The sequence below is a fragment of the Aptenodytes forsteri genome, unplaced genomic scaffold (assembly GCF_000699145.1).
Source record: "Aptenodytes forsteri isolate BGI_AS27 unplaced genomic scaffold, ASM69914v1 Scaffold23, whole genome shotgun sequence".
Lineage (NCBI taxonomy): Eukaryota > Metazoa > Chordata > Aves > Sphenisciformes > Spheniscidae > Aptenodytes > Aptenodytes forsteri.
In genome coordinates, this window is record NW_008796043.1 from 6,919,050 (window position 1) to 6,945,334 (window position 26,285).

Sequence of the window (26,285 nt, forward strand, 5' to 3'; positions counted from 1 at the left end):
CATACCCCGCCCGCCGGGACTGTTGGGCCCCCGGTGAACCGCTGAGGCGTTTCCTCCGCTGGGGCCCGCGGGTCGTCCCCGGGGGCCGGCCGGCCTGAGGGAGCGCTCGCCTGGTCGTGCCCAGGCTGGGAGTGGAAGGGGCTCTGGCCTCAGGCGTCCCCGAAATGCAGTTGTACCAGGGGGAGAGCTCGGCTGGGAGCGATGGTTTGGAAAGGGAGTTCAGGAGTCCTCCCTCCACAACAAAAACCCGACCTCTTTGGTTTACTGACAGGAAAGTAAGTAGTGCTGCCCTTGTGTCTGCCTTCGGTACCATCGTAAATACCTTTGGGGCTAGTATCGCCGTGTTTTGTGGGGCTAGGACACTCTTGTACATCTTCTCGTCAGTAGTGGTTTCACAAATAAATTAAGTATTCGCAAATTACTTGGCTACAGCGAGCCTGATCTGATCTAAAGTGGCCCTGTGGTGAGTGCCTCGTTGAATGCTTAATCAACTGAAAATACGCATATTAAAAGATTTGTGACTTGAAGACGTGTGTTGCCACAGTCCTTCACAGAGCTGCTGAGAACATAGCCTTCCTCTTCATTGAGAAGAGGGTACTTGATTTTGGTCAGAGGAGAAAAATGAAGGGTCAGGAGGATGTGCCACTACCACTGCGTATGTGTAACGGTTTTCTTCAAAGCATCTGTTATTGTCCTGTTAATGCTTGCGTGTTGGAGAGTCAGTGTAAAAAAGAAGTTCAAGAAATGTGCTTGCTAAAACGTGAGATGTTTGGTATACAGGGATTTCCATGTTAATTGGTATACAAACAGAAGCTGTACGAAAAATCTCTGTATGCAGAGCGTTATTAGAGATGAGTAACCAATGCAGTTGTGTACCGTAGTATGAGATGGGAGGAGGAGTGTCCTACCAGGTTAAAATAGGTACTGCAGGTGCACAGTCAAAGTACACAGATTAAGCATCATTTCTGGGCGGTGCAAGAAAATTGATTCAGTAAAATCTTTCTCACCTACTGTGAGACAGTGTGGCTTTGATTTGTCAGTGAAAGATACGATGCTGGTAAAAGTAGAGCTAGAATAGCATGTTATTAGAAGTAGGTAAGGAAGCCATTATGTTTAGTGGGTTTCACTTTTCAGTTGGGCATTTTGGCATTTCGTTTGGTTTTCGTTTACTTATCTCTTTCCCATGAAAGGAAAAAGCATTGCAAATGATTATATGAAAGAAATCAGTTTAGTGGGAGAAGATTTAAACAAGCTTTCATTTCTTTCTTTCTTTGTTTGTTAGTTTGTTTTAATGTGAATGCCCAAGCCTGACTGTAGTCTCTCTTCCTAGAAACCCCAGCTGGTGGCCAGCAATGACCGTTTCTACCGCTTTCTTGAGGAATATTGCCCTGTTGTGACAGAAACTTACTATCCCACGATTTGGTGCTGGGAAGGTCGGGTGCAGACACTCCTGCGTCCGTTTATCACCTCTAGACCCCAAGTACAGTACAGGAAGTAAGTGCCTTTCTTCTGGAAAGTGATTGATTTGGTAGCCAGTGGTTACCTTACCTTGACTGTGTTACAGCTACCGTCATTGCTCAAGCTTGTGCCCATTTTTTTGTTTTATGCCCGCCTTTACAACTCCATCGTAGACTTGGAACCATCTCTGTCCTGGATTCAATATACAGTAGGTTTAAAAGGTCAAGGTTCCCAAATGGCCCTATTTTAGCTCAGAGAGTTTTGGAGCACTGAAGTATTGGTGACAATATAGGAACTGATGTGGATATGTGTTCACAGGATCACACAATGGTTGAGGTCAGAAAGGACCTCTGGAGGTCACCTTGTCCATCCCCCCTGCTCAAGCCGGGCCACCTACAGCCAGTTGCCCCGGACCATGTCCAGAGTGCTTTTGAATATCCCTAAGGATGGTGACTCCACAACATCCCTGGGCAACCTGTGCCAGTGCTCAGTGAAAAAGTGTTTCCTGATGTTCAGAGGGAACCTCCTGTGTTTCAGGTTGTGCCCATTGCCTCTTGCCCTGTCACTGGGCACCATTGACAAAAGCCTGGCCCCGTCCTCCTTGCACCCTCCCTTCAGGTATTTAAATGCATTAAGATCCCCCTGAGCCTTTTCTTCTCCAAGCTGAGCAGTCCAAGCTCTCTCAGCCTTTTCTCATAGGAGAGATGCTCTAGTCCCTTAATCATCTTTGTGGCCCTTTGCTGGACTCTCTCCAGTATGTCCATGTCTCCCTTGTACTGGGGAGCTCAGAACTGGACCCAGCACTGCAGATGTGGCCTCACCAGTGCTGAATAGAGGGGAAGGATCACCTCATTTGACCTGCTGGCAACGCTCCTAATGCAGCCTAGGAGGCTGTTGGCCTTCTTTCCTGCGAGGGTGCATTGCTGGCTCGTGTTCAATGTGGTGTCCACCAGGACCGCCACATCCTTTTCTGCAAAGCTGCTTTCCAGACAGTCAGCCCCCAGCCTGTACTGGTGCATGGGATTGTTCCTTCCCAGGTGCAGGACTTTGGACTTACCCTCATTGAACTTCATGAAGTTCCTGTCAACCCATTTCTCCAGCCTGTTGAGGTCCCTCTGGATGGCAGCACAGTCATCTGGTGTATCAAATATTCTGGTGTTTGAATGCCATAATTTTCCAAAGGTCATGAATCATTGTATCTGTCCATTGAACCAACATGTTCTACCTTAACCATAGCATGGCCACATTTAGCCTTGTTTTGAATATATAAAACCTCTGGGATTTTCAGAGTAACTTTTTACCTGTGGGGTTTATGTTGTATTCTTTGCTGCCTAAATTCTAAGAGGGGAAAAAACTTATATTTATTGTTTGTCCTCAGCTGATCTCACTCACACAGAAATGAGACTTAGTCTGGCAAATGAGGCATTTGGCACAAGACCTAAGGAGAAGTACTTTTATGCGCCGGAACCTGGATGCAGCACAAGTTGTTTCAGCTCTGTTTGCATGGTAGAATAGATTTAGCACTTAGCAGCTTCCCTTAGTTTTAGTAGCTAGGAAACATTTCAGTGGTATGGCCATGTCCACTTTCTCTAGCCCTTCTTGTATACTCTCTATTTCAAGGTTTGTGAGGGAAGAAACATAGTTCCATGGGGCAATGCTTATTTTGCACCATTTGAGATTGTGTTGGCAGTACACACCAGCATGGCATCTACTTCCCATTACTGAAAAAGGGCAAAGCTGAGCCAATGAGTCCAACAAGGCTGATGAGCTTTAAAATCTGGAGTAGGTGCTATCAAGACTTTCAAATGAAAAATCAAATGCAAGGTAGGCTTACATTTTGGTAGTTCCTACACCAACTCTCTCATACAATGTCTTCATTGCCAGGAAGAGGGAAGATGCTGTATGTTTGTAAAAAAAGAATGAAACCTTCTTGTCATTATTTAATGCGTGCTTACCTTCTTGAGATATTATAATATTTGTTCCATTCTTAAGATATATGGTTTAAGAGTGCATTCTAGCAAAGTTTGTGGAGATACAGGGTGAAAGATACAGCAATGTGTGTCTGTGTTCCGCATGTTTAAAACATAACAAAGTGCCATCCATTATACACACTGCTGCTTTGGATAAAGAGGAAAAAATGTGATAAATATTTAACACATTGCCCAGTGTGCTATCAAAAGATTCTTAGATGATCCAAAGGAAATCTGCAGTACACAAGCCTATATAAAATAGAAGGCAATGCCAAAGATCACATTAGTTACAAGCTTCCAGTACATCAGCAGCAATTCATGAAAGGCCAGCTCTTCATTTACTGTGAATGAGAATTACTCCACAAATTGACTGTGCTAACTCATGTCAGCTGTAGGTGTGGCTCTTTCTGAATGGTAAATATGCAAACATACCTAGTTAGGTGGCATTCTGAGTATTAAAACATAATTAAAAATGCAGAATTCATACCTAGTAACTTGTACACTGTAAGCACTCTTAATAGTATGCATGTATTTTTCAGTCTAATCAGTGTTGTCTTGAAATGTGCCTTTCAGTGAGCTCATTAAAACAGCAGATGGAGGACAGATTTCGTTGGATTGGTTTGATAACAGTGACAGCTTATATTATCCGGATGCCAGCACAAGACCCACTGTCCTGTTATTGCCTGGCCTGACAGGAACGAGCAAGGAGTCCTACATTCTTCATATGATCCATCAAAGCGAAACGCTGGGATATAGGTGCTGTTGTATTTCATTGCTAGTATTTTGCTTCTAATAAGATCAAATATAAGTATGTATAATGCTTAAGATGCCTTCCTAAGGCAAATGACATCTAAAGACATTAGTTTATGTAAGAAAGTATTATTATTAGTAATAATAATAATAATAGTAGAATTATGTAACAGGCAGTACATTCGTAAGGGCAGTTTTAGTACCTACAGATGTGGCCCAGAGACTGCAGTGAAAGCAAGCTAAGTCTGCATAGGCCTTTGCTGCTGCTTCTTAAATTATAATACCAGTATTTGTGTTACCATTACACTTTCTAGAGAAGGGGGTTGTATTCAGCTCCAAGAAGACTCGTGTGGATGGGTTGCTGGCAGCAGGCCTCGGAGGAGGTCAGCTTCTGAATGGCAAAATTGCTTGATTCAGCAGCCTCAAATTTGTGAGTGCAGAAAGGAGACCTAGCCTGCTCTTACTGGTGGTGGTAAAGGAAGAGGTTTGTCACCTCTTAATTGTCACTGCTTAATTTAGTTTTGTTATTAAGGCTTCTGGTCAGAGTTGGGTAAAATAAGTGGATTAGTCGATGAGTAGATTCCTTTATGTAATCATATTGCTGCTGCTGTGCTTTAAAATAAGTTGTCATTGTTCCAGGATCTGTATTTGGAATATTACATTTTGTCTTTGCAGATTGGCTTCTGGTACTGACTATAATAAGTTCTTCAAATATGTATATATGAGCTTTTATCTACATGTCTGGCTGTCTCTTCTCTGTTTGGAGGTTTGGATAACTGCTTTACTAAATTATGAAAGTAAAGTAGCACTTTAACTGTTCAAAGTACTTTTAAAATCACTTTAAAACTTACCAGTAAAAAATATCAGAGGAGGAAAGCCCTCAAATCAACAACTTCTTACTATTACTTTTTTAAGTATTCCTGAAAGAAATATCTGCATTTGATCACCTAAGAAAAGAAGGTATAGCATTAAAAAGGAGAGCTTTAGGTCAGATTTCAACAGAATGCTATAATTTTGTTTTTAAACAGCAACATTTGAGAGAAATACCAAAATAAGTAATTTTTCATGCCTTTAACTCATCTAAAGTGTGTATATGTTATTCAACAAAATTATTACAGTGAGATGGTATAAGAGTAATAGAAAAGTAAAATTTGTTAAGAAAGCATAGATCCTTAAATCATGGTAATACTGCTAGAAAATTCGGAGACTCCCACTAGCATAGAGAGAACAGAAATTTCTGCTATACCAGACAAAAAAATCCCATCCTCAAGAACCTGCAACTTAGATGTAGCTGTCATCATAATTTTGATTTGGCTCACTTCTTGCTATTTAATACAATTACGTAGCTTTGGAGGATGTCAACGCATGGATCTCTGATGTTCTCTTTCAGAGCACTGCTTTAGGCTCAGCCCTGCACTGGCAGAGCTTATGGCTCGTATTTGGCCAGCTCAGAGTGCAGGCAGAACAAGATGCATGTACCATCTTCAGGTAAACCCTGGGGCTCTCATCCTGCAATCTGACCTTGACCGGCAAATCACAGAGCTCATATAGAGTCCCACTGACTTCAGTGAACTCCATTTTGGTATAAAGGTTGTTCCATACAGCTCAGACTTCAGGATCTGTAGGACTGTAAATGTTTATGTGCTGAACTTATTCATAGAACTGGCTCATTTTTCTTTATGCATTTTCTTTTTTTTTGTGTGTTTAAGTTATCTTTTTTAGTGGAATGAACAATGTGTATAATTGAATTTACTGTCTCAATTTTTAGATGCGTGGTTTTTAACAACCGGGGAATTGCTGGTGAGGATCTTTTGGTAAGGATGACTTCTAAGATAAACGTCTCTCACTTATAAGCAGTATATATGGAATCATTCCTGTCTTATTTGTATGTCTGGATTTAAATGAGAGAAACTCACAGCATATGTTGAAAATGCAGAGAAGAGAATCTAGTCATCTGGTAGATCAATCATGTGCCAATATTCATAGAATCATTAAGGTTGGAAAAGACCTCTAAGATCATCGAGTCCAACCGTCAACCCAACACCACCATGCCCACTAAACCATGTCCCTAAGTGCTGCATCTACATGTCTTTTAAATACTTCCAGGGATGGTGACTCAACCGCTTCCCTGGGCAGCCTGGTCCAATGTTTCACCACTCTTTCAGTAAAGAAATTTTTCCTAGAAGAGACCGACACCCACCTCGCTACAACCTCCTTTCAGGGAGTTGTAGAGAGCGATGAGGTCTCCCCTCAGCCTCCTTTTCTCCAGGCTAAACAACCCCAGTTCCCTCAGTCGCTCCTCATCAGACTTGTTCTCCAGACCCCTCACCAGCCTCGTTGCCCTTCTCTGGACACGCTCTAACACCTCAGTGTCCTTCTTGTAGTGAGGGGCCCAAAACTGAACACAGTATTCGAGGTGCGGCCTCACCAGTGCCGAGTACAGGGGCACGATCACTTCCCTACTCCTGCTGGCCACACTATTTCTGATACAGGCCAGGATGCCATTGGCCTTCTTGGCCACCTGGGCACACTGCCGGCTCATGTTCATCTTTTATTTTAAAACTCAAAGAGGTAAACTGATCAACACACAATTTTTGCGAACATTTCATTTTAGGAAATCATTTAAATTATTAATATCTGTAACATTAAAATGAACAATCCTTATACTTTTCTTTCCAAAAATACTATAGTATCTAAAATGCACACATCCAAGAAATTCTGTTCAATGCAATTTTCTCCTGTTGCTTTAACATACAAATCCAAATATAAGCAGTCGTAATTACTTTCCCAGTTGCCAATATGAGTTTAAACTAGATTTTGATATGGTTAAAAAGTTGTGCCATTAAAATTGATCCTTATTATGGATCAATTCATTGAATTAATGAACCAGATTTTTATGGATAGCCATATCCTAAAAGTTAAATGTGTTTGTGTATTTTTCTCAGCAATTATGACACAAACTCAGCTACAAAAGACATTTTTTGTGTTTGGGACAGACATATCATGTTTGCTTAAAAATAACTGGCAATTCCACAAATGACAAAGTCTTGAAGCTAAACACTTTCTGCAGCTAGGGACAAGGCATGATGAAATATTGCTGAATAAGCTTTGTTTCTTCATATGCGTTTTGTTGACAGTTCTGCAGCTGGAATAAATGTGCGTAATACTCGGTATTGTTTTGCATTTTTTAATCCCCTGGTTTCAAACTTTAAAAAGCTCAGAACATTTTCCCATAATCAGATAAAGCATTTCAATGCAAATATTGCCATGTTAAGAGTAGTTTTCTGCATACTTTTGGAGATGGAATCTACAAAGCAGTTTTGTGACACACAAAGTCCTTATTGATGAATTTCTGAATCGTTACGAGAAAAGATCTCTTGTTTGGATGCATTGTGTGTATTTTACTGTAATCGGATTTACATCTTTAAGCTTTATAAGATCTTACTGTGAAGCAAACCAGCTGAAATTATCACATTTTCTGCAAAGGGGTTTCTACATTTTAATATAAAATCCCTAGTTAATGAGTTTGAAGCATAGTTGAGCACCACAGTAGAAATTAATCATGCAAGTAGTTCTTTTTCTAGTCTCTTTAAAGATAGATTCAAATTTACACCAAATAATAGCTATTTAAAGAATCCGTTTTAAAACGCTGTTCTCATTTGTTATTGAAAGTTACTGTGAATTATTGTTATGGAATAATCAAATATTAGATTGACCACAGCCGATGTGAGCTAGGATGGTGATATAAAATATCTTCATACAGTGAGTAGATAGATAGACATTAAAGTGTCAGGAATTAACTGAAATTAAAATGCAACACATCTCTCTAGTTCTATAAATTTTTAATCAAATACACTTTCACTTAGAATACTGTAGACCCTAGTTACTGAAAATAACTTATTTTTCCTTGTAAACTTGACAATTTAATTAAAATAAAACACATTCACGCTGTTTATAATTAATAGGGTGTAAAACAGTGAGGAGTGATTCATTTGGATGAGAACTGGAAATGCAACATAAATTGAAATTAAGAATGTCTTCAGTTTTAATTATCCAGATTTAGCTTTTCTTTCCTTTTTTTTTTATCTTTGACTTCAACATTTCAATATTTCTGTTAAATGTATTTTAAGTAATTAGTTTCATCTAATTAAACTTGTTAAAATTGCCCACAAATATCCAGGCTGTTTAACTGAAAGCAATTTAAAAAAAACACCTTAAAAAACATTGTTGCTTCAGGCAACAAATAAGTTCAATTAACTCATAATTAAGTATTTTTATATTTAGTTTTAATGTTTATACTGAATTTTGGCAGGCCAGCCACTACCTATAGTTAAGTCAAGGTCACTAACACGTTTAGTAGCAACTCTGTAGTTAAAAGCTTTCTCGTGCTGTAGATGGAATCTAGAGAACAGCATTAGAAAAAACTTACTTTACTGTGATTCTTACTGTACCTAAAAGGACTTATCTCCCTTATACTGCTCCAAATAGTCCCCCAGATTGTGGCCTGTAGCAGTTGTCTGTGCAGGTGAGGCTCAAAAACCATGCTTATCCTTCAAGTAAGCAGGGAAGGAGTTACCCAAATCCCAGTGATGCCAGTGGTAGTCATTCCAAGTCCCAATTAAAGATTTGAAGAGATGCTGATGGTAGATAGAGAAGGGATAATATGGGTGTTTCATTGCTTTAGTTAATAGAGTATTTTAGTAAATTAGGTAAATGGCACTGGTGAATTTATCTATTTATTTGCTTGTATTGTGTGTAGAATCTAAATATTGGCTACTTTTCAAATGCTAGCTGACAGAACTTGAAATCTAATATTTTCTTTTGCATTTGAATGTACGTAAAGATGGTAAAATTGTCATTAAAACTTTCTTTTCTGTAAATTGCAGCCTTTATGATGTGTTTTCATTTCCTTGGGGTATTTTAAAAATATCGGTGCTATTTAGTTCTGATCTAGTTCTATCTAGTTTAGCTCATGGCTCCATGTTCAGATTTCATCTAATGACCTGGTGGTTGCAGATACTGAAGATATTTGTCACCCGTTTTATTTTGTAACGGTAACAAGTATAACTCCTTCCTCCACCTCCTTGTGAAATGCTCTGGGTTTATATTTGCCATTTAGCGCAGCTTCACGATAAATGCTAAATTTATCTTGTTATATAAATGCTCCACTGTTCAGTTTGCTTTGTCCTTAAAGGATAATACAAAAGCTTATGATGGCATCTTTCCCTCTGACTTCTTACAGACACCAAGGACTTACTGTGCAGCTAACACAGAGGATTTAGAGGCCGTTATTCATCATGTACACAGCTTGCACCCCACAGCTCCGTTCATGGCAGCCGGTGTTTCTATGGGAGGGTAAGGTATTATGTAACACAAGTCTCAGCTTAACTATGATCATAAAATAAGACTGTTGTAGCTTGATTGTAAATTATTACTCTGCAATACTTGCATTACTTACTGAGCTGCAACTAACTTGGGTCTGTCTCCAACAGCCAATATTCACAAGACTTTCAGAAACTTCGTATCCTTGAGGCTTTTAGCTTTCTGTCAGGGAAGGTCGAAATTGGCTAACATTCAAAAGTTGAGGGGGGTGGAGAAAGACAGGAAACACTGACAGACAGATTGACAGCCAAACAGGTGGGCAATACAATCTTTAGAAACTATGGAGGCTGTCTTTGGAACAGAGGGATTAAAAAAAAGGAACTAGAGCTAGCATACCATATTTCTTAGTAACCTCTGGAAATCACAAGATTTATCTTCACCCTGTTTGGGTTCTGCAGTGTGTGGGTAGGTTAAGCTGGAAGAGATGTGGGTATCTGCTCTGTCTGGCTCAGAAGCAAGAAGTAGTATTGTTGTTGAAACCAGTATGGGTTGATATAGCATGTGGTATTAAGACTTGCTGTGTCCTGGCTTCTCTCCAGAAAGCACAGCTAGAACAGACAATGATAGCACAGTTTCTTAGAAAAATCACTGCTAGAAGCTAGGAGAAATGTTCAGACAGCCTCTTTAATGAAAATCATAGGAGAGGAGAACTTCCATTAGAGACTGCAGACACAGTGGTAATTTCCTGAGACTTCCCTTCTTTCTGATAAATTTTATGGAGGATGGGCAGATATAGCCCTGTATATTGACATTAATCTACTAATGACTTGTAGGAGCTTTGGGATAAATACAGATTTGTTCAAGCAATATAGTTATTGATAATCAAATAAATAAGTAACTTGGAAGCCTTTTAAATCAGGCCAATATTTTTCCATTCATGTTGCTGCGATTTTGCCCGTGTCTTCAGCGTGAAGACATATGAATCTCTCCAGTATGTCAGTGTCTATCTTGCTGGGAAGCCCAAAATTGGGCACAGTACTCCAGATAGAACCTCATAAGTGCCAAATACAGGGAGATAATCATTTCCCTAGACCTGCTTGTTTTGCTCTTACTAACAAAGCACAGCATGTTGTTAGTCATCTTCATTGCTGGAAGGGTGCGTTGCTGAGTCATGTTCTCTTTGCCCTGGTGTTTTTCAGCTGCTCTTCATCCAGTCATTAATCTGTCCTAAGTGCAGGACTTTGCTTTTGCCTTTGTTGAACTTTGTGAGGTTTCTGTCAGCCCACTTCTCCAGCCTGTTGAGGTCCCTCAGAATGGCAGCCCTGTCTTCCAGTTCACCAGCCACTCCCCACAATTTGACCTGCAAGCTTCCTAAGGGTGCGTTCCATCTCATCATCCAGTTAATGAAGACGTTACACAGTATTGGCCCCATTATTGACCCCTGAAGAACACTACTAGTATCTGGTCCAACCACTCCAGGTGGACTTCAAGTTCCTGATCACAGCTCTCTGAGCCTAGTGGTCTAGTCAGTTTTCCACGCACATTGCAGGTCACCTGTTCAAACCATGTCCCTCCAATTTGGCTACATGGAGACCATGGAAGACTGTCAAAAGCCTTGCTAAAGTCAAAATAAGCAACATCCACTCCTTTCCCCTAATCAGCGAAGGCAGTCAGCTCATCATAGAAGGCAATCAGGTTGCTCAGGCATGCTTTGTCCCTGGTAAATCCATGCTGACTGTTATCAGTCATCTTCTTTACCTTTACACGCTTGGAAATGGCTTCCAGAGGATATTCCCAAAGCGCTGAGGTTAGGCTAACTAGCCTGTATTTCCTCCTCCTTGCCATTCTTGTAGATGGGTGCCTTTTTTTCCAGGCATCAGGAATATCCCACAGTTGCTACAACCTTTCAAAAGTCATGGAGAGCAGTCTTATAATGACATTAGCTGCCTCCCTCTGGAGTTTTGGTGCACCTCACCTGGTCCCATTGACATGTCTATGCCCAGTTTGCATACCTGGGCCCTAGCTTGATCTTCTTCTGCCATGAGTAATACTTCATTTTCCCGTACTCTGCCACTAGGCACAGGGACCTAGTAGGCCTGAGAACAGACCTCAGCAGTAAAGACAGGGAAGACAGGTAGCCTCTGCTTTTTACAAATCTTTTGTCACTAGGTTCCCTGCTCTGTTGACTAGTGGTCCCAGGAGGGAATAAAGGCTGGTCAGCCTAGCCTCAGTTCATTGGGAATATCCTCTGGAAGCCATTTCCAAGCATATGAAGGATAAGAAGGTGACTGGATTCATCAAGGACAAAGCATGCCCAAGTGATCTGATTGCCTTCTATGATGAGAAGACTGGCTTCACTGATGAGGGGAAAGGAGTGGGTGTTGTTTGTGAGTCTTTTTTTTGTACCAATGTACTTACAGAAGTCTTTCTTGTTGCAGAAGCCTTTTTCTTGTTGTCCTGCATATCCCTTGCTAGTTCCAACTCCAACTGAACTTTAGTTTTCCTAACTGCATCCCTGCATGCTTGGGCAATGACTGTTTCTCCCAGGCACCCCACCCCCCTTCCACCTTCAGGATGCTTCCTTCTTGAACTTGGTCAGTTGTTCCTCCATGTGGTCTTCTGTCACTCTTGCTCAACTTCCTGCACATCAGAATGTACCACACTTGTGCTTTATGTTCAGTTATTCTTAAAGTCAAACAGTTCTCCCAGACCACTTTGCCCATCAAGGCCATCTCACATGGGATCCTGCCAACCAGATCCCTGACCAAATTAAAGCCAACTCTCTCCAGTATTGTAATTCTGCTGCTTACATTCCCCACTCACTTTTGATCTTAAAAATCCACCATCGAATAATCTCGGCAGCCAAGACTGTTCTGCACCTTCCCGTACCTGATGGGTTCTTCCCTACATGTGAGTAGCAGATCCACAGAACATTTTCCCTGTCATTGTGTAGCAAAAGATTGTCCTCAATACTCTCCAGAAATCTGGTCTGCTTGTGCCTTGCTGTGGCAATTGATGTTGGGATGGTTACAGTTCCCTGTGCCCGGTGATCATGAAGTTTCTTTTAGCTGTCCGAAGACTTGGATTCTCTAATTCCTACTCTTGATCAGGAGGTCTATAGCAGACACCCACCATGATAATCCTCTTTGTTAGCCTCCGATCTGATTTTGACCTATTAGCTCTGAATTGGCTTATAACCTGCACCAGGGAAAAGTTCTGTGCATTTAAATGGCTTCTTTGTCTAAGGTGCAAACCCTCCTCCTTGCCTTCAAGGCCTTCATGAAGAGTCTGTTTGTATCCATCATAGCATAGTCTTGCCTGCCTGCAAGTCCTCCATGTCTCTGTGATCCAATAACCTTGTTCTGTGACTATGCACAGACTTCTGATTCCTCCTGTTTTTCCCATGCTGTGTGTTCGTGCATGTGCTGGCACATGAGATGGTCCGCAGTCATGCTGCTTTCTCAGGGAAGTGTGAGAGCCTCCCCCATTATGCTATCGCTTGGGTGCTTCATCAGGGCCTGCCAAGCCTTCGTTTCTCTTCAGGCTTTGCTCTCCATCCCTTGACAAACCTAGTTTAAAACTCTTCTTCACAAGGTTAGCAAGCCTGTTGGCTCTTATCTCACTTGGCGTGCTCTCTCTTCCCAGCTCAGACTTTTTTGCATGCAAAACATGAAATAACATGATGTATTGCAAAAACATGTTTCATTAGAAATGATGAAAGCCAAAGAAGCATCTGTAGTAGAGACTTGTTTCAATGATGAGATACAGATTTAAAGCACAGTAGTTCTTCGTGGGTAGCTTCATGTGTGGTGCACCATTACACTAGAATTAAGAGGGCTGGGGCGTAGTAGGTGAAGAACCAGATTTTCAGGGCTGAAGATGCAGTAGAAGCTAGTCATTCTGCGACTGGTACAAAACACCAGTTGAGCCCTTAATGTCATTTCTGTCCTTGGCTTAACCCAGTTATGGTATCCTAAATAGTGGCGAAGTCTGTTAGTATGGCACAGGGGATCTGTGTTGTGTTCCTGGCTTTTACCTCACCACCACCACTGGGCGATTTGAGGCAAGATGTTCCACCCTCCTCCTCCAATATGTTTTTGAAGTCCTGAACCACAAAGAGAAAGCATATGCTTAATTGTACAGAAAACTGGAAGAGTCTCTAATCATCCACATGGGGACTGTTTCCATGCTTCAAAATTAATTGGAGCACTTGCATGTTTAAAATTAAGCAGGAGCAGAGATCTCACCGGGGCATATTATGAAAATCATCTACTTGTCTTAATCTTACAGTAGTTTTTATTATCTATCCCTTTTCAAAATTTTCTGAATAGCCAGTTAATAGGACACATTTGCCCAATTAAGAAGAAAAATAAACATTCACTTCACAAAGTTGTAAATGAAAGACCACTTGTTCTACTGATCTTCAGTATGTATTATTTTGGAAAGGGACTTTGTTTTCTATCATAAAGATTCCTAAACCTTCTCTCTACCACATATATTCTGTGAATTCTGTTAGAGAAGTGGCTTCTTCTACTACTGCAACTTTTTTTTTTATTGGTTTATGGTTCAATGTTCTTACAGTATATAGACTGGTGACTCACAGGTTCCTCCTCTTCGTGGGTGAGAGGGAACATATGATACCTAACTCCTATATGTGCCACAGGTGACTTTCCTCATTGGGTTCAACTGTGTGAGCTGATGGCAGGAGCCCACTCCCAAGTGCTGTTTGCTGTTCTTTTCCTGCTGGTTCCTACCAACTGGCAAGTCTTTGGTGATACCAAAGACTGGTTTCCCTTTTGCACTGCTGTCCTGTGATCTGGTAGGTAGCACACGGGGATAAAGTCTCTGTGATGGCAGGCTGGTTCATGATGTCTTTGCTAAAGGTTGCCGTCTCCTGAAGTATGGTAGATGAAGCCAAGGTACAGAGCGTTGGTGGTCCAGGGAGCTATATGAAGTTGTAGAACTTGTAATGTTTTGAGTTAAAGGCTTGGTATTAAAATGCTGGTTGTAAACTTTGGGGCCTCAGGCAGTAAAGTAAGACTTACACCTTTTCTGTTAGTATTTTTCTTTTACTCTCTTCCTACTATTTTAATTTTTCTACATTTGAAGGGTCAGGTACTGGTGAACTCTCCCCTTTTTTTCAACTCAACTATAGATGAGCAGTGGAGACTGGAAGTTGCAATTGGTCAGAGAGGCCAGACTTAAGCCATTTATTTGGCTTATAATTTTGTTTCGCTAGTTTTATTCATTATCCAGCACTTCATTCTTTACATACTTTGTGTTAAGGACAGCTGTGTTCTCTCATATGTGTAAGGTGGGGCAAAGGCATTACCTTCAACTCAAAAAACAGCTTCATAGTGAGGCAGGCATGCCAGGGGCAGCTTGCATTTGTCAGGCACACTGATCAGATTTATCAGATCAGGAAGACTAAGAGCTTGTAAAACAGTAAAACTTACTAACAGCTTGGGAATACCTGTTTCATGAGTAAGATTTATTTGACCTTTTCCTCCCTTTTAGTGATATAAATAAGATTAGTACATCTCTATTCATTTCTAAATGCACTCCTACCCACATCCTATACAGTGCACTCAGTTCCTCCCTGACAGTAGAGAGAGAAAGCAAACTTCATGAGTCATATGTTGATTACATTGACTACCTTTTAGAAGTATTAGGCACAACTGCAGGGCTGATAACAAGAAACTATTGAAAAACAGACAAAAAGGTGGCTGATTGTTATATTTGCTTTAAATTGAAGCAAACAATTTGATAGTATATATGTTTCTGTTTTTCATTTCTGTTTGTAGCATGCTTCTTTTAAATTACCTGGGCAAAACTGGCAGAGACACTCCTTTAATGGCAGCTGCAATTTTCTCTGCGGGTTGGAATGTTTTTGAATCTGTAGAATCTCTGGAGAAGCCACTAAACTGGCTTCTTTTCAACTATTACTTGACTACTTGTCTACAATCCTCTATCAGCAGGTGAGTTGCCTTCTGAACTATTTAGCAAGGTGGAAGGATGTTAGCATGAGATCTACAGCAGGTATAATATTGGCAAAATTAATGCTGTAACAACACTTCACATAGCTGTTCTGTGTGCATTCTTCTGTGAAGTTTTGAAATCAAAAGGATCTTTGCGAGTAAGATTGTCATCAATGTCACTGAATTTCTCTGCTTCTCAAGGTACTCGGCACAAGACCAATGTCCTATGTTTATGGATGAAGTGAATGGATTTTTTAATTTTTTAGACATGCAAATATTGACTTTGAGTATATATGTATATATACTAATTCTTTTAAGTCGGTGTTGACTGCAAAAGCATGGAAAGGACTATTTCATCCTTTGCTTTATAAAATTAGGGTGTATTTTCTATTCCCAAATATTTAGTTCTCTTATCTTTGGCATCTTTCTCATGACTTATGCAGATTTTTATTATGTTGCTGGATGTGCCTGCATATGAATGAACAATTCTTCTGCTCTTGGATTCCAGACAGATTTTTTAATATGACAGAAAATTAAAAACAAGCATGTTCTTGTTAGGGAGCTATTTCTATAAATGTATCTGGAAAGCAGAGGACTTCTACATCTGTTTATATAACAAAAAACAAGCCCTCCAATTTTTCTCTCTTTCTTTTTAGGCATCGACAAATGTTGGAGAAATTATTTGATATGGATCTCGTGATGAAGGTATGTGAAAACATTATTTCTGCTTTAGCTGGACGCTGGTTTCCAAACGTTAGCATGGTTCCCTATTTGAATTCTGTACTTCAGGCTAGAACTGTTAGAGAATTTGATAAGCAGTTCACTTCAGTCATGTTTGGCTACTGTACAATTGATGATTACTATGAAGATGCTAGCCCATGTCGCAAGCTGAAGTCAGTAGGAATTCCAGTGTTGTGTCTAAACTCTGTGGATGATGTTTTCTCACCAGGTCATGGTAAGTTCAGGCTTTTAAAAATATATTTATCTGTATATGCAATCATTAAGACAAACTACATAGATCTGAGAATGAACTCAGACCTATGTGTGGAGGTGTATTTAAATGTTACTTGTACATAGGTTCAAAACCTCTAGGGATGGATCAGTCTTGCAATTTACTTACAGTGTAAGATGTATAAAACAGCTGATGATGGAGAGACCTGATTCATAATGCAGAAGCATATGGAGTGGCAATCATTATCCTTCAGTAGACTCTTTACAGTCAAAAGAAAGAAATATATGCACATTTAGGGTGTGAGTTATCTCACTGTAAGGAAGATATGAGATGTATTGCCCTTTCAGAAGCACCCATTTCTATTCGCCAAGTACAGAGAGAGCCTATAATGAGGAACTCTGATTTAGATGTCTGGATTGTAGACATTCAGAGTTCAATGAAAGTGAAAACAAGTATTTTTTTATTGCCATTTTTCAATCCAGTCCCTACAAAGAATGTCTGGGAGTTGCTTATGTTTCAGATGACTTGAAATGCTCAGCTGTTGATCTCAGTGCCACTTCCAGTGCCTGAAAATTAAAAGTAAGAAAAAACATAAGTTAGCATGTAGGCCAAAATCTAGGATAAGGGAAGAGAGATAGACAAGGTGAGCTCCTAAAAGGAGGCATGTTGAAATTAATAAGAAACTAACTGGAAGATGAAGCAGCAATATCAGCTAGTAACAGATAGGCTGAAAACTCTGTTTTCCCTTTTCTTCCTATTTTCTGCCAAACACGTGATCTTTACGAACATTCTGCTTTTGATCTGAAGATCAAAACCCTGTCGCTAACTGTCTTAAAAAGATATGCTTGTTCCTGCGGTCTGTGTATTGGTTATAGTGTCTGAGAAGAGAGGGAGAACTAAAGCTAATGTAGAGGAAAACCACTATAATGAACAGCTGGTTGAGGGGACAGTCTTCCTATTTAAAGGTGTCAGGTGTTCACTGCTGAAGTTTATACACTTGATTTATTTCAGGGAAGTTTTCTTCTGCCACCACAAATCAGGTGAGATTCTTGTAGAATGAGTCATGAAACCAAAGTGAGTAGGCAAACAGATTAGAACAACAAACAGAAGAATGAAAGAATTGGAAGAGACTCTGTGTGTGTGTGTGTACTGTTTATCTGTGCGCAGATGTACAACACATACAGAAACGTGCACACACTTAGATTACTATTATAGTTTGAAGACCTGTTAGAGACAAAGATGACATGAAGAGAAAAGGGCCACTCCAGTAGAGTGCACTAGAAAAAGACAGTCCGATTTCTTCTCCTCTTGAACAAAAAGCATCCATGCTATGCATGAACAATATAAAGAGATGACAGCCACCTAATATGAGAAGAAAAATGGTGACTCTGGACTAGCCAAACTACCTATCCCTTACGTTGGCCAAAACAGAGGCTTAAAAAAAATAAGATCTGGGCAAACATAGTAATATTCTTCCAGAATACTGCATCCACCTTTAACAATTTGCGGTTCAGGGACTTTCTGAGGCAGAGTTAGTCCCTTTGTATTTACTAGCCTCTGTGGGATTTTTTTTTTTTTTCCCTTGAATTTGGCAAGTTGCTGTTTCTGTTATAAGCATATAATGTCCTGGAAATGAGAATGGATGGGGATGTGACGCTAAAATCCGTGTCCAAATATAAAATCTGGCTAGTGATTCTGAATATAATTTTTTATGGGTCTTATGATCCTGGGGATGACTTTCCCCATAGTACTGCAAGGTGGGTGATCTGCTGTGCCATGCTTCTGCCATTAAGTATCTTAGAGAGGGAACAATGGCTTCACCTCTATGCTTAGCTCTAGCTCAGTTTGTGGTTTCTGTTCTAAAGTGAAGTAGTAACTGTGGCAGGAGCAAGATAGCTAGTTAGCACAAGTAACAGCAGCAGTGAACCAGACAGCATGCCTCTGTCCCTGGAGGATTCGTTAACTTTTTCCAGCCTGTTATCACTGGAACTGGGACCTTTGTTAGCTAGATTAAAGCTAGTGCAGATGCTCCATCCCCTTGTCTCTTCATTTTAGAATGTAACCTCCAGCTCTCAAGAGCCAGCCATTGACCTTGACCCCATGAAATTAAATCTGAACACAAGAAAACACTTTTTTACTGTGAGAGTGGTCAAACGGGCATAGAGGCTGTGGGGTCTCCATCTATGGAGATACTCAAAACCTGATTGGACGCAGTCCTGGGCAACCTGCTCCAGGTAACCCTGCTTGAGCAGGGGGTTTGGACTAGCTGATCTCAAGAGGTCTCTTACAGCCTCAACAGTTCTGTGATTGTATAGTTTGACTAGCCAAAAGAATGAGTCCCCTAGAGTACAGCTGTAGCAGCTCTCTCCTCCCTTGAAGCTGGTTTTTAAAAGAAACACAACTCTTGGTGAACAGTGGATTATAGGGATGGTCTCTTGTGCAAGGTTAAGTATCAAACCTATTGATAGAATGCCTTAGAAGCCTTACAGTGTAGAGGGGGGTGAGGTAGAGCACCAGCACTTCTGAAACAAGAAGTGTTAGAGTCTGTTGTAATGATGGTCCATCCTCTCTTAACCTCTGACCCTAATGAGCCTTTCTCCATGAAAATGTTTGCGTGGTTAGGCATTCATTTATTCCTTGTTCACAGAGTTAATGCTGTTGGCTGTAAACTGTTGTCCTTGTGGTGACAAGTTTACCTTAGAAAGGGCCACCAGGACAATGTTGATTTACAGCGAATAGCATGACTGTTATGTGTGTCTATCCTTGGCTCCTTTTTTGTTTGTGCTATGCACCCTCAATGTGAAAAGTTGTGCTGACAGGAGACACAGGGCACCCTGATTAGCAGCTTAGAAGTTATGGCTGCTGCCATCAGTTACTGGAGTTCATTCATCTTGACATTTTTGCAGGCTGTTTTATGTTAGCAAACATAAAGGGCTGGTGTTACTCTGAGAGGTGACTTTATTCTGGTAACTGGCTTGTTTTTTCTGACTTAAAAATGCATGGACACATGTAAGCCTGTGGCAACCAGAGGCAGTTTCCACTCACAACTGTATAACGGATTCAAAGCCACAAAATTTCTTCTCATCCAGACCCCAGCCTTTTATTGACTTTGGGGACTGGTTATTTCATGCCTCATCTCTCCCAGTAATATCTACCAGCTTTTAAGCTACCTTCCACCTCTGTTGTAGATAGCTGTGGTTTCCGACAGCTGGGAAACAGGCCTAGAAAACTCATTAGGGAGAAAGCTATGCCAGAATTCCTTTGTGTTTACGTATCCTTTATAAAGCCAGCCACATCTATCTTCCTATAACAGAGCCTGGGGGATACAAACCCAAGTTTGCTTTGTCACTACACAATATGGACCTAAAGAGAGACTTCCCTTAAAAAGTGCAGATGCTGTCTCTGTTGCCTTTGTTGCCTGATCATTTATTCTCATGTAGGTTTTGGTACACTTTGTACTTCCCAGCAAATATTGAATATATTGTGAAAATCTGACCTTTGATCTCAATCCATTATTAGGAAGAAACAATTCATCTGTAGTCTTTCCTTAATGTTGCTGTTTAAAGTTCATAGAGCTTGGGAGCTGATGTATCTGCAGTTTAATTCTGGAATGGAGTTCTCATATTGCATAATAATAATAACAACTAATGAAAATAAATGCTTTCTTCATTGCATGACACTTCTCTCACCATAACTAATTTAAACAAGCCATTGCTTCAGGAAATATGTAGTATAACCAAGTCAAGCCCTTTTATTTTGTAAGTGTCAAAAATAAATCAAGAAGATGGCATGATAACATTCATTATCAGTGTCACATTTAACTTTTCATCTGAAGTGGCATTTTTCTCCTCAGAGACTTTAAGCAGCATATTAGGCATCTGACTTAAATTTTACTATACTAATGCTTAGCTAATTGCCGCTAGTGAGCGTTGTGCCCAAGCTGAAAGCCTGCCCTTGAAGCTAGATACCATGCCAGCTCCCTCCTGATCCACTGGGCCAAATAAATGCACGTCTGAAGCTCAGTTATACTCTTCATTGAACTCTCTGAACCTTTTCTGTCCCTCTGAATCCAAACGTGGAGTAATTGCTCTTAGGTGTTATTTTGCATCCTATTATGTAAACAGCACAGTGGAATGAAGTTGTCTGGAGAGACCAAATGGCCAAGGAATGGCCAGATGGATAACAATTAGGGTAAGAGTTTAAGAACAGGGAGAAATCAACCAAACAATGGAACAGAAAGTCCGGCAGCAGTGACTTATTTAAGCCAATGCTGCTTCATGTGTGTTTTTCTGTTGTTCTTTTTTTAAAAAATACTTTTTGCAAAGAATGTACACCAAATTGATTTTGACAAGATAATTCTGCACATACGTTTTTACATTGTGGTTCTGTGATCACAAATAACAGGTCTGTGCCTGCTGGATCAAACAGCAGTACAGATTTTGGGCAGTAGCAACATAAGTACAAGGTTACATGTGGACAAAAATGAAGAGTAGTACCTTTTGGCATGCCATCCGATACCCTGGAGTGCATCACACCCAGTGTTCCATTCATCTGCCCTTTACATTGCAGAATTTGCTCTGTTGCATTGTGGGTTTATTTGTGGATGGCTAACAGTCCCTAGAAACAGCCTTGAGAAAAGTACCACACCACTGCCAAGCATCATTTGCATTTTGGCACTGGACAGCAACACAACATTTTGAATTCTCTCCTGAGAAGCTGCAGAGCAAGAAACTCTGCTGGGAAGGAGTCATACAAATGGTGACCCAACTATATCGAGACTGACTATGCCAAGAGCAGGCTCTCCTGTTCACCACAGGGAAGGTAAGAGCAGAGAGGTAACAGCAGGTCAAACTTAGCACCTACTAAAAATCCTCACTGCAGATGGAAGCAAATGACTGCTTATTCGGCACAGTGCTGCAGCTTGTGATAACAGCGAAGATCTGTGGCAGAATTCTGCTGTAAACCCATGTTAGAATAGGGAGAACTTCAGGATGGGGAAGATGACATTTGTAAAGACCTGTGTGTGGCTCGCACCTTACCTGGCACAGAAGATAACCCACATCCTAGTGCTGGTAGGCTTCTAGGAGAGAGCTGCTGTAGCTGTTTGGAGGCAGGCAGCACATGGCACCCACTACAGTATTGCCAGTCAGTTTGGGAATGAATACTTAACCACCAGCAAACTGATTTGGGAGGTATCATTACACTGGCAACCTCTGAATGACAGGTATGCAGAGGTCACAGTGAGCTTTGCCTGTAAGGGCTTCAGCAGAGGAGACGTTTATTGTCATCTCCCTTCCACACCCCCAGCAAAGCACTTTCTCGGCAAGAAAGGATATTTCTGTCTATCCTTTGACACTAGTCTGACAAAGTGAATGACCATCATGTTTTTGCACAATCTTAGCTAGTCAAGAGGTGTGTTCAGGCCAGTATGCGGCTGATCCTGAATCTGTTAGGATCGATGGAGTTGTCATGTTGTCTCTGATTCTTGGAGATCAAGTCTGTCTCTCCTCACACACTCCTCCCCATACCTTTGCATATAAGCCTATTCATTAGTCCCCTGAGTGACCAGGGAGACAGCTGCAGAATGGCCATGGAAAGTGTGATTCATGGCATGAAGCAGGAACGGAGAACTCAGGCTTGAGTCTGATCCCCACTTCACTATTGGGATTCTGTTTAACATGGCCCGTGCGCTACTACAGGGAGGAGGCTTGGTACAGGTAAGTGGGCAAATTCCCATGCAGTTGGCAGAAGCTGACATGAATCGTAGCCACTGTCTTTGTACATGGTAATGTGTTCATCCACAGAATCCAAGGGAGCCAGATCAGAGATTGCTGGGCAGATTAACTGAGGCAAAACTCCAGACGAGTGCTTGCTGAGTCTGGAGTCTGAAAATGATGCATGTGTTGGGTTGCAAGAAATAACACATTGTTTTCTGCATCTCTTGTTTTCAGCCTGTGCTATTTCCCAGTCAAGGCTGGCAGGCCCTAGGCTTTTATTTAATTGACTTTTCTTTTTAGTCTTGTCTCAGTATTGCTTTAAAAGGCCCAGATACTGCATATAGTATTTTCAATTTTTCCAGCTGAACGAAGGAAAAGTCGAGGACTTTTTGTAGAGACAGTGAGAAGCACCGTTTCTTCCACCTAGTAAAGAATCAAAAACACTTGCTAAATGCTGGAATCTATTAACTACTTAGATGCATGCAACTTTGAAAGGAGGAAAAGAGTGAAAGAAATTAATAGCACTGAGTAGCAAAGAATCTCACATACTCTGCAAAAGAATACCCGTGGCTCTCTGCAGCTCAGCCTGTGCTCCGTTCAGGGCACAATCAAGTACCTTATGTTATGGGCAGGAACCTTATACCGCAACATTCATAAAAGACACTAACCCTGCTACGGATACAGTTGGTTTAGCATCCATGCTGAGGCTCTGGGGTGGAACAGAGCATGACGTTCCGGCACTGCCAGTAAGGACCTCTGAGGCATGAACTGCTCCCCTGACTCTGCAGGTCCAGTGCTTCTGCCCTGATCTATTTTAAGTTGTGCATCTGTTCACAGCAGTCACTGCATTCAAGATCTTGAGTGACGTACTCTGGCTGGGGGTCCTTCTTTGGCTAAGGAACAGGTGTTGTGTTGTTACTCTAGTTGCTGAAAACGACAGCAAATCGGCCTGTGAAGCACACAGCAATGAGTCTGCCAGCACCCAAATGAAAGTAAGGAACTCAGCTAAAGAGAAGATAGTGATACGCAGGGATAATGACTATTCAAGGATAATGACCTTTGAGATAGCAAATGTATAAAGGGGTAAAGGAAAGCAGGCTCCTAGAAATAGGAGTGAGTGGGGGGGTGTCTCTGAAGGAAGTTCCGTCAGAACGGGATGTAGACAACTGAACCCCCCAAAAAGTGAACCTGATTAAAAGTCTCTCTTCAAAAATACTTTTTAATAAATAAGGCAGCAATAGAAATACTGCGAATGGCTTGCTGCTTTGTGTTGTAGTGCCAAGGCATTTTTACTTTAGCAGTTTATGACCTAAAATCAGATTTCTTTTCTTGTGGAATCATAACCTTTTTTAGACGATACAGTGAAAATCCTACTACTCCCTTCTGTCTGGACGAAGCGTGTCTTCTTTTGCTGTTGTATTTTCTGTCAATCCTGAATAATCAAAAAATCTGTATGAATTTTATTTTTTCCCTTCCATGAAGTTTATTATTTGAAAACTGGAACTTTAAAAGGCAGTCTTTACTGAAATGTATTGAGATTTCTGCTTGTTCAGGAGTATATTTAGCATACTTAAAACTCCAGAGGAATTTGCTTAAATAACTTAATTTTTACATCAAGAGCACAAACACCACAGCTCCATAAAGCTCTACTGTTGTGCCAACCAGCTCATATGACAATAGCATCATCCCATCACACTGAAATACCATCTGTAAAGTCATATGCTTTCTCTGTTGTCAGTCTGCACTAACTGACCTTTATTTTCTTTCCCAAAGGGAACTGCCCAGGTGATAGCATTGATTAAGCTACACATCTATGCATATTCAAAATAAGATGCACTAAAGCCTCCCCTTCTGCACATTTCAAGATCAGCACGTGTCTCAGGTGTAGTTCACTGATGACTTTAAGCTAACTGTAGGCTGTCACTGAAAGGGCCACCTCACCGCAGCCCTCATCTGCCTACCTGCCACGCCATTCACGTGTTGGCATTAACATGGGGAAGCAGATCAGGGAGCTGATCCAGTTGAAAACTAACCCGGCAAAAGAAAAATCCTTGTAGTATCTGGTCTAATAATCTAAATTCAATCATTTTCTAGCAGTCACTATTCAGTAGAGAACCACTAACCTACTGGGTGACACGGGGCAGCTTTCCATGTCCATGTGCAGTTGTTTGCCCTTCCTCTTTTTCTGTTTACCGTGCGTATTTAGATTATGAGCTCCTCAGGGCAGGAACAGTCTCCCAGTGTGTTTGCATGGTGTGGTCTAAACGTGCAGGTGTAAACGTATGGCAAATCAGATATAATGATAACAACCCAGGATCATCTTTAATATTAGCTGATAGGATATCTTGAAGACAAAATCTTATTGTGACATTGAAGGTTTTATGTTTGGAGCCTCCTACAAAAAGAATAGGATTCACAGTCAAGGTCCCAGGTTCCTCAGTTTTTCCGAAGTTGAATATTGCAACACAGGTTAAAAACTACAGGCTTGATTGTCCTTTCACTTACGCTATTGATACCAAATCATAAGTATGCATTAACACGGGTGCTGTTCCATCAGTGGGACTGAAAGAAAGATGAAGCCCAGTGATTTCTGAAACTTTTACAGCAGCCAGAAAACTCACACAGATAAGGTGAGTTAATGATGAAGAGAGAAATGGGTTTTAACACAGCAGGTTTAAGCATATGTTAATATTGTGCATATTTATAAATATATTACATCAGAAACATTTAAGAGAAATTATTCAGTGGCTGGCATTTCATAGAACGATAAGAACTTAAACTTTTTTTCCCCCCCCTTTTAGCTATACCAGTAGAAACTGCCAAACAAAATGCAAACGTTGCTTTGGTTCTGACTTCGTGCGGAGGCCATATTGGTTTTCTGGAAGGAATATGGCCAAGGAAGTGCACTTACATGGACAGAGTCTTCAAGCAGTTTGTGCAAGCTATGTTTGAGCATGGAAACAACATCTTTAGCATGTAGCTTTGGACCAGTATGATAGCACAGTAGCACCTTCTGACAAGGGCAGTTAAGCTTAATGCACAAATTTTAACTCCTGTAAGCCAGCGAATGGATGAAGTCCATTACTACATGCAAAAATATATTTTGCCTAAGATTTTGTAGCAAGAAACTAAATATTATGTTGTCACTTTTATATTTATTTTTAATATGCCTTACTAAGAATGACCTTAAATGAAACAGCATTCTGCATACATCAAATTGCACTTAACCAAAACCATCAAGTAAACAGATCATAATTCCTCAGGATTTTAATTTAAACCAGTACGTATTTAGGAGACTTAATACAGATGGCTTTTAATAGTAGAATGGCAACACTCAAAATAGCATATATTATCCTGTCACACATAGTACAAGTTGACCCATTCCTTAGGGCACTGATGGTGAAAATCTTAAAATATGAAAACAAAAGAAGGAGGGAACACAAAGAAGCACTGGTTCTTCAAATAAATCAAAATTTCAGCATGTTATTCCATAGCATTAGGTTGATATCTGCTTTTGCTGTTCTACCCTGAGAGTATTCAGATTTAGGGCTAGTTATTGTTTTTAAACTATGTCAATGCCATACTTGTCTTACGTGATTATTTTTTAAACAGCTAATTTATAGTGTTTACATATAACCAAAAGATTCCTTTAAAACAGTACTGTAATAACTTACGGAATTAAAAGACATCTTCCATTTCAAAGTTCATGTAAAACTAGGTGTTGTTATAGAATGTAATACATACTTCATATAACTAGTAAACTCGATGATTCTATCTGTTATATTACCCTGCAAGAACACTTCAGTTTTAAAGAATAAACATTAGAACATCAGGAAATTATGATATAATCTACTTTAAATTAAAAAAAAAAAAAATAGCCGAAGCCTTTGTCTCTGCTATTGTTTCAGATAATTTTTAAAAAGAATGTAACAAACTGTTGAAAGGAAGCTGGGAGCTGGGGTGGGGGGTCGGAGCCCCATCTCTCTGGTTTGTTTTTTTGATCATTTGTCAGCACTTCGGCAACAGGTTGTCAAATCATTGAAGCCCTTGCAAACAGGTTTCTGCCCTAGCGGCTTACGAGCTTGTGAGGCTGACCGGGGCATCACTGTTGAAAGGAAGCTGGGAGCTGGGGTGGGGG

The 26,285-nt window shown here is 40.6% G+C and overlaps 1 protein-coding gene across 1 annotated transcript; it reads left to right on the forward strand.

Annotated features, from left to right (window-relative positions):
• The first annotated feature begins 164 nt into the window (after positions 1–164).
• On the forward strand, positions 165–26,000 carry ABHD3 (abhydrolase domain containing 3). Its single transcript, XM_009285680.1, has 9 exons — positions 165–275; positions 1,331–1,494; positions 4,002–4,184; positions 5,947–5,992; positions 9,421–9,533; positions 15,305–15,478; positions 16,135–16,183; positions 16,268–16,433; positions 24,949–26,000. Exons 1-9 carry the CDS (start codon positions 165–167, stop codon positions 25,125–25,127), a joined length of 1,185 nt encoding a protein of 394 aa, XP_009283955.1. The 3' UTR covers positions 25,128–26,000.
• Positions 26,001–26,285: the final 285 nt, after the last annotated feature.

What these genes read in the sequence shown, in the direction of transcription:
- ABHD3 (XM_009285680.1), top strand. Translation starts at nt 165, where the DNA reads ATGCAGTTGTACCAGGGGGAGAGCTCGGCTGGGAGCGATGGTTTGGAA. An exon ending in AGCGAAACGCTGGGATATAG is followed by an intron (nt 4,185 to 5,946) that starts GTGCTGTTGTAT and finishes CTCAATTTTTAG; the next exon opens with ATGCGTGGTTTTTAACAACC. An exon ending in ATATGGATCTCGTGATGAAG is followed by an intron (nt 16,184 to 16,267) that starts GTATGTGAAAAC and finishes TCTGTACTTCAG; the next exon opens with GCTAGAACTGTTAGAGAATT.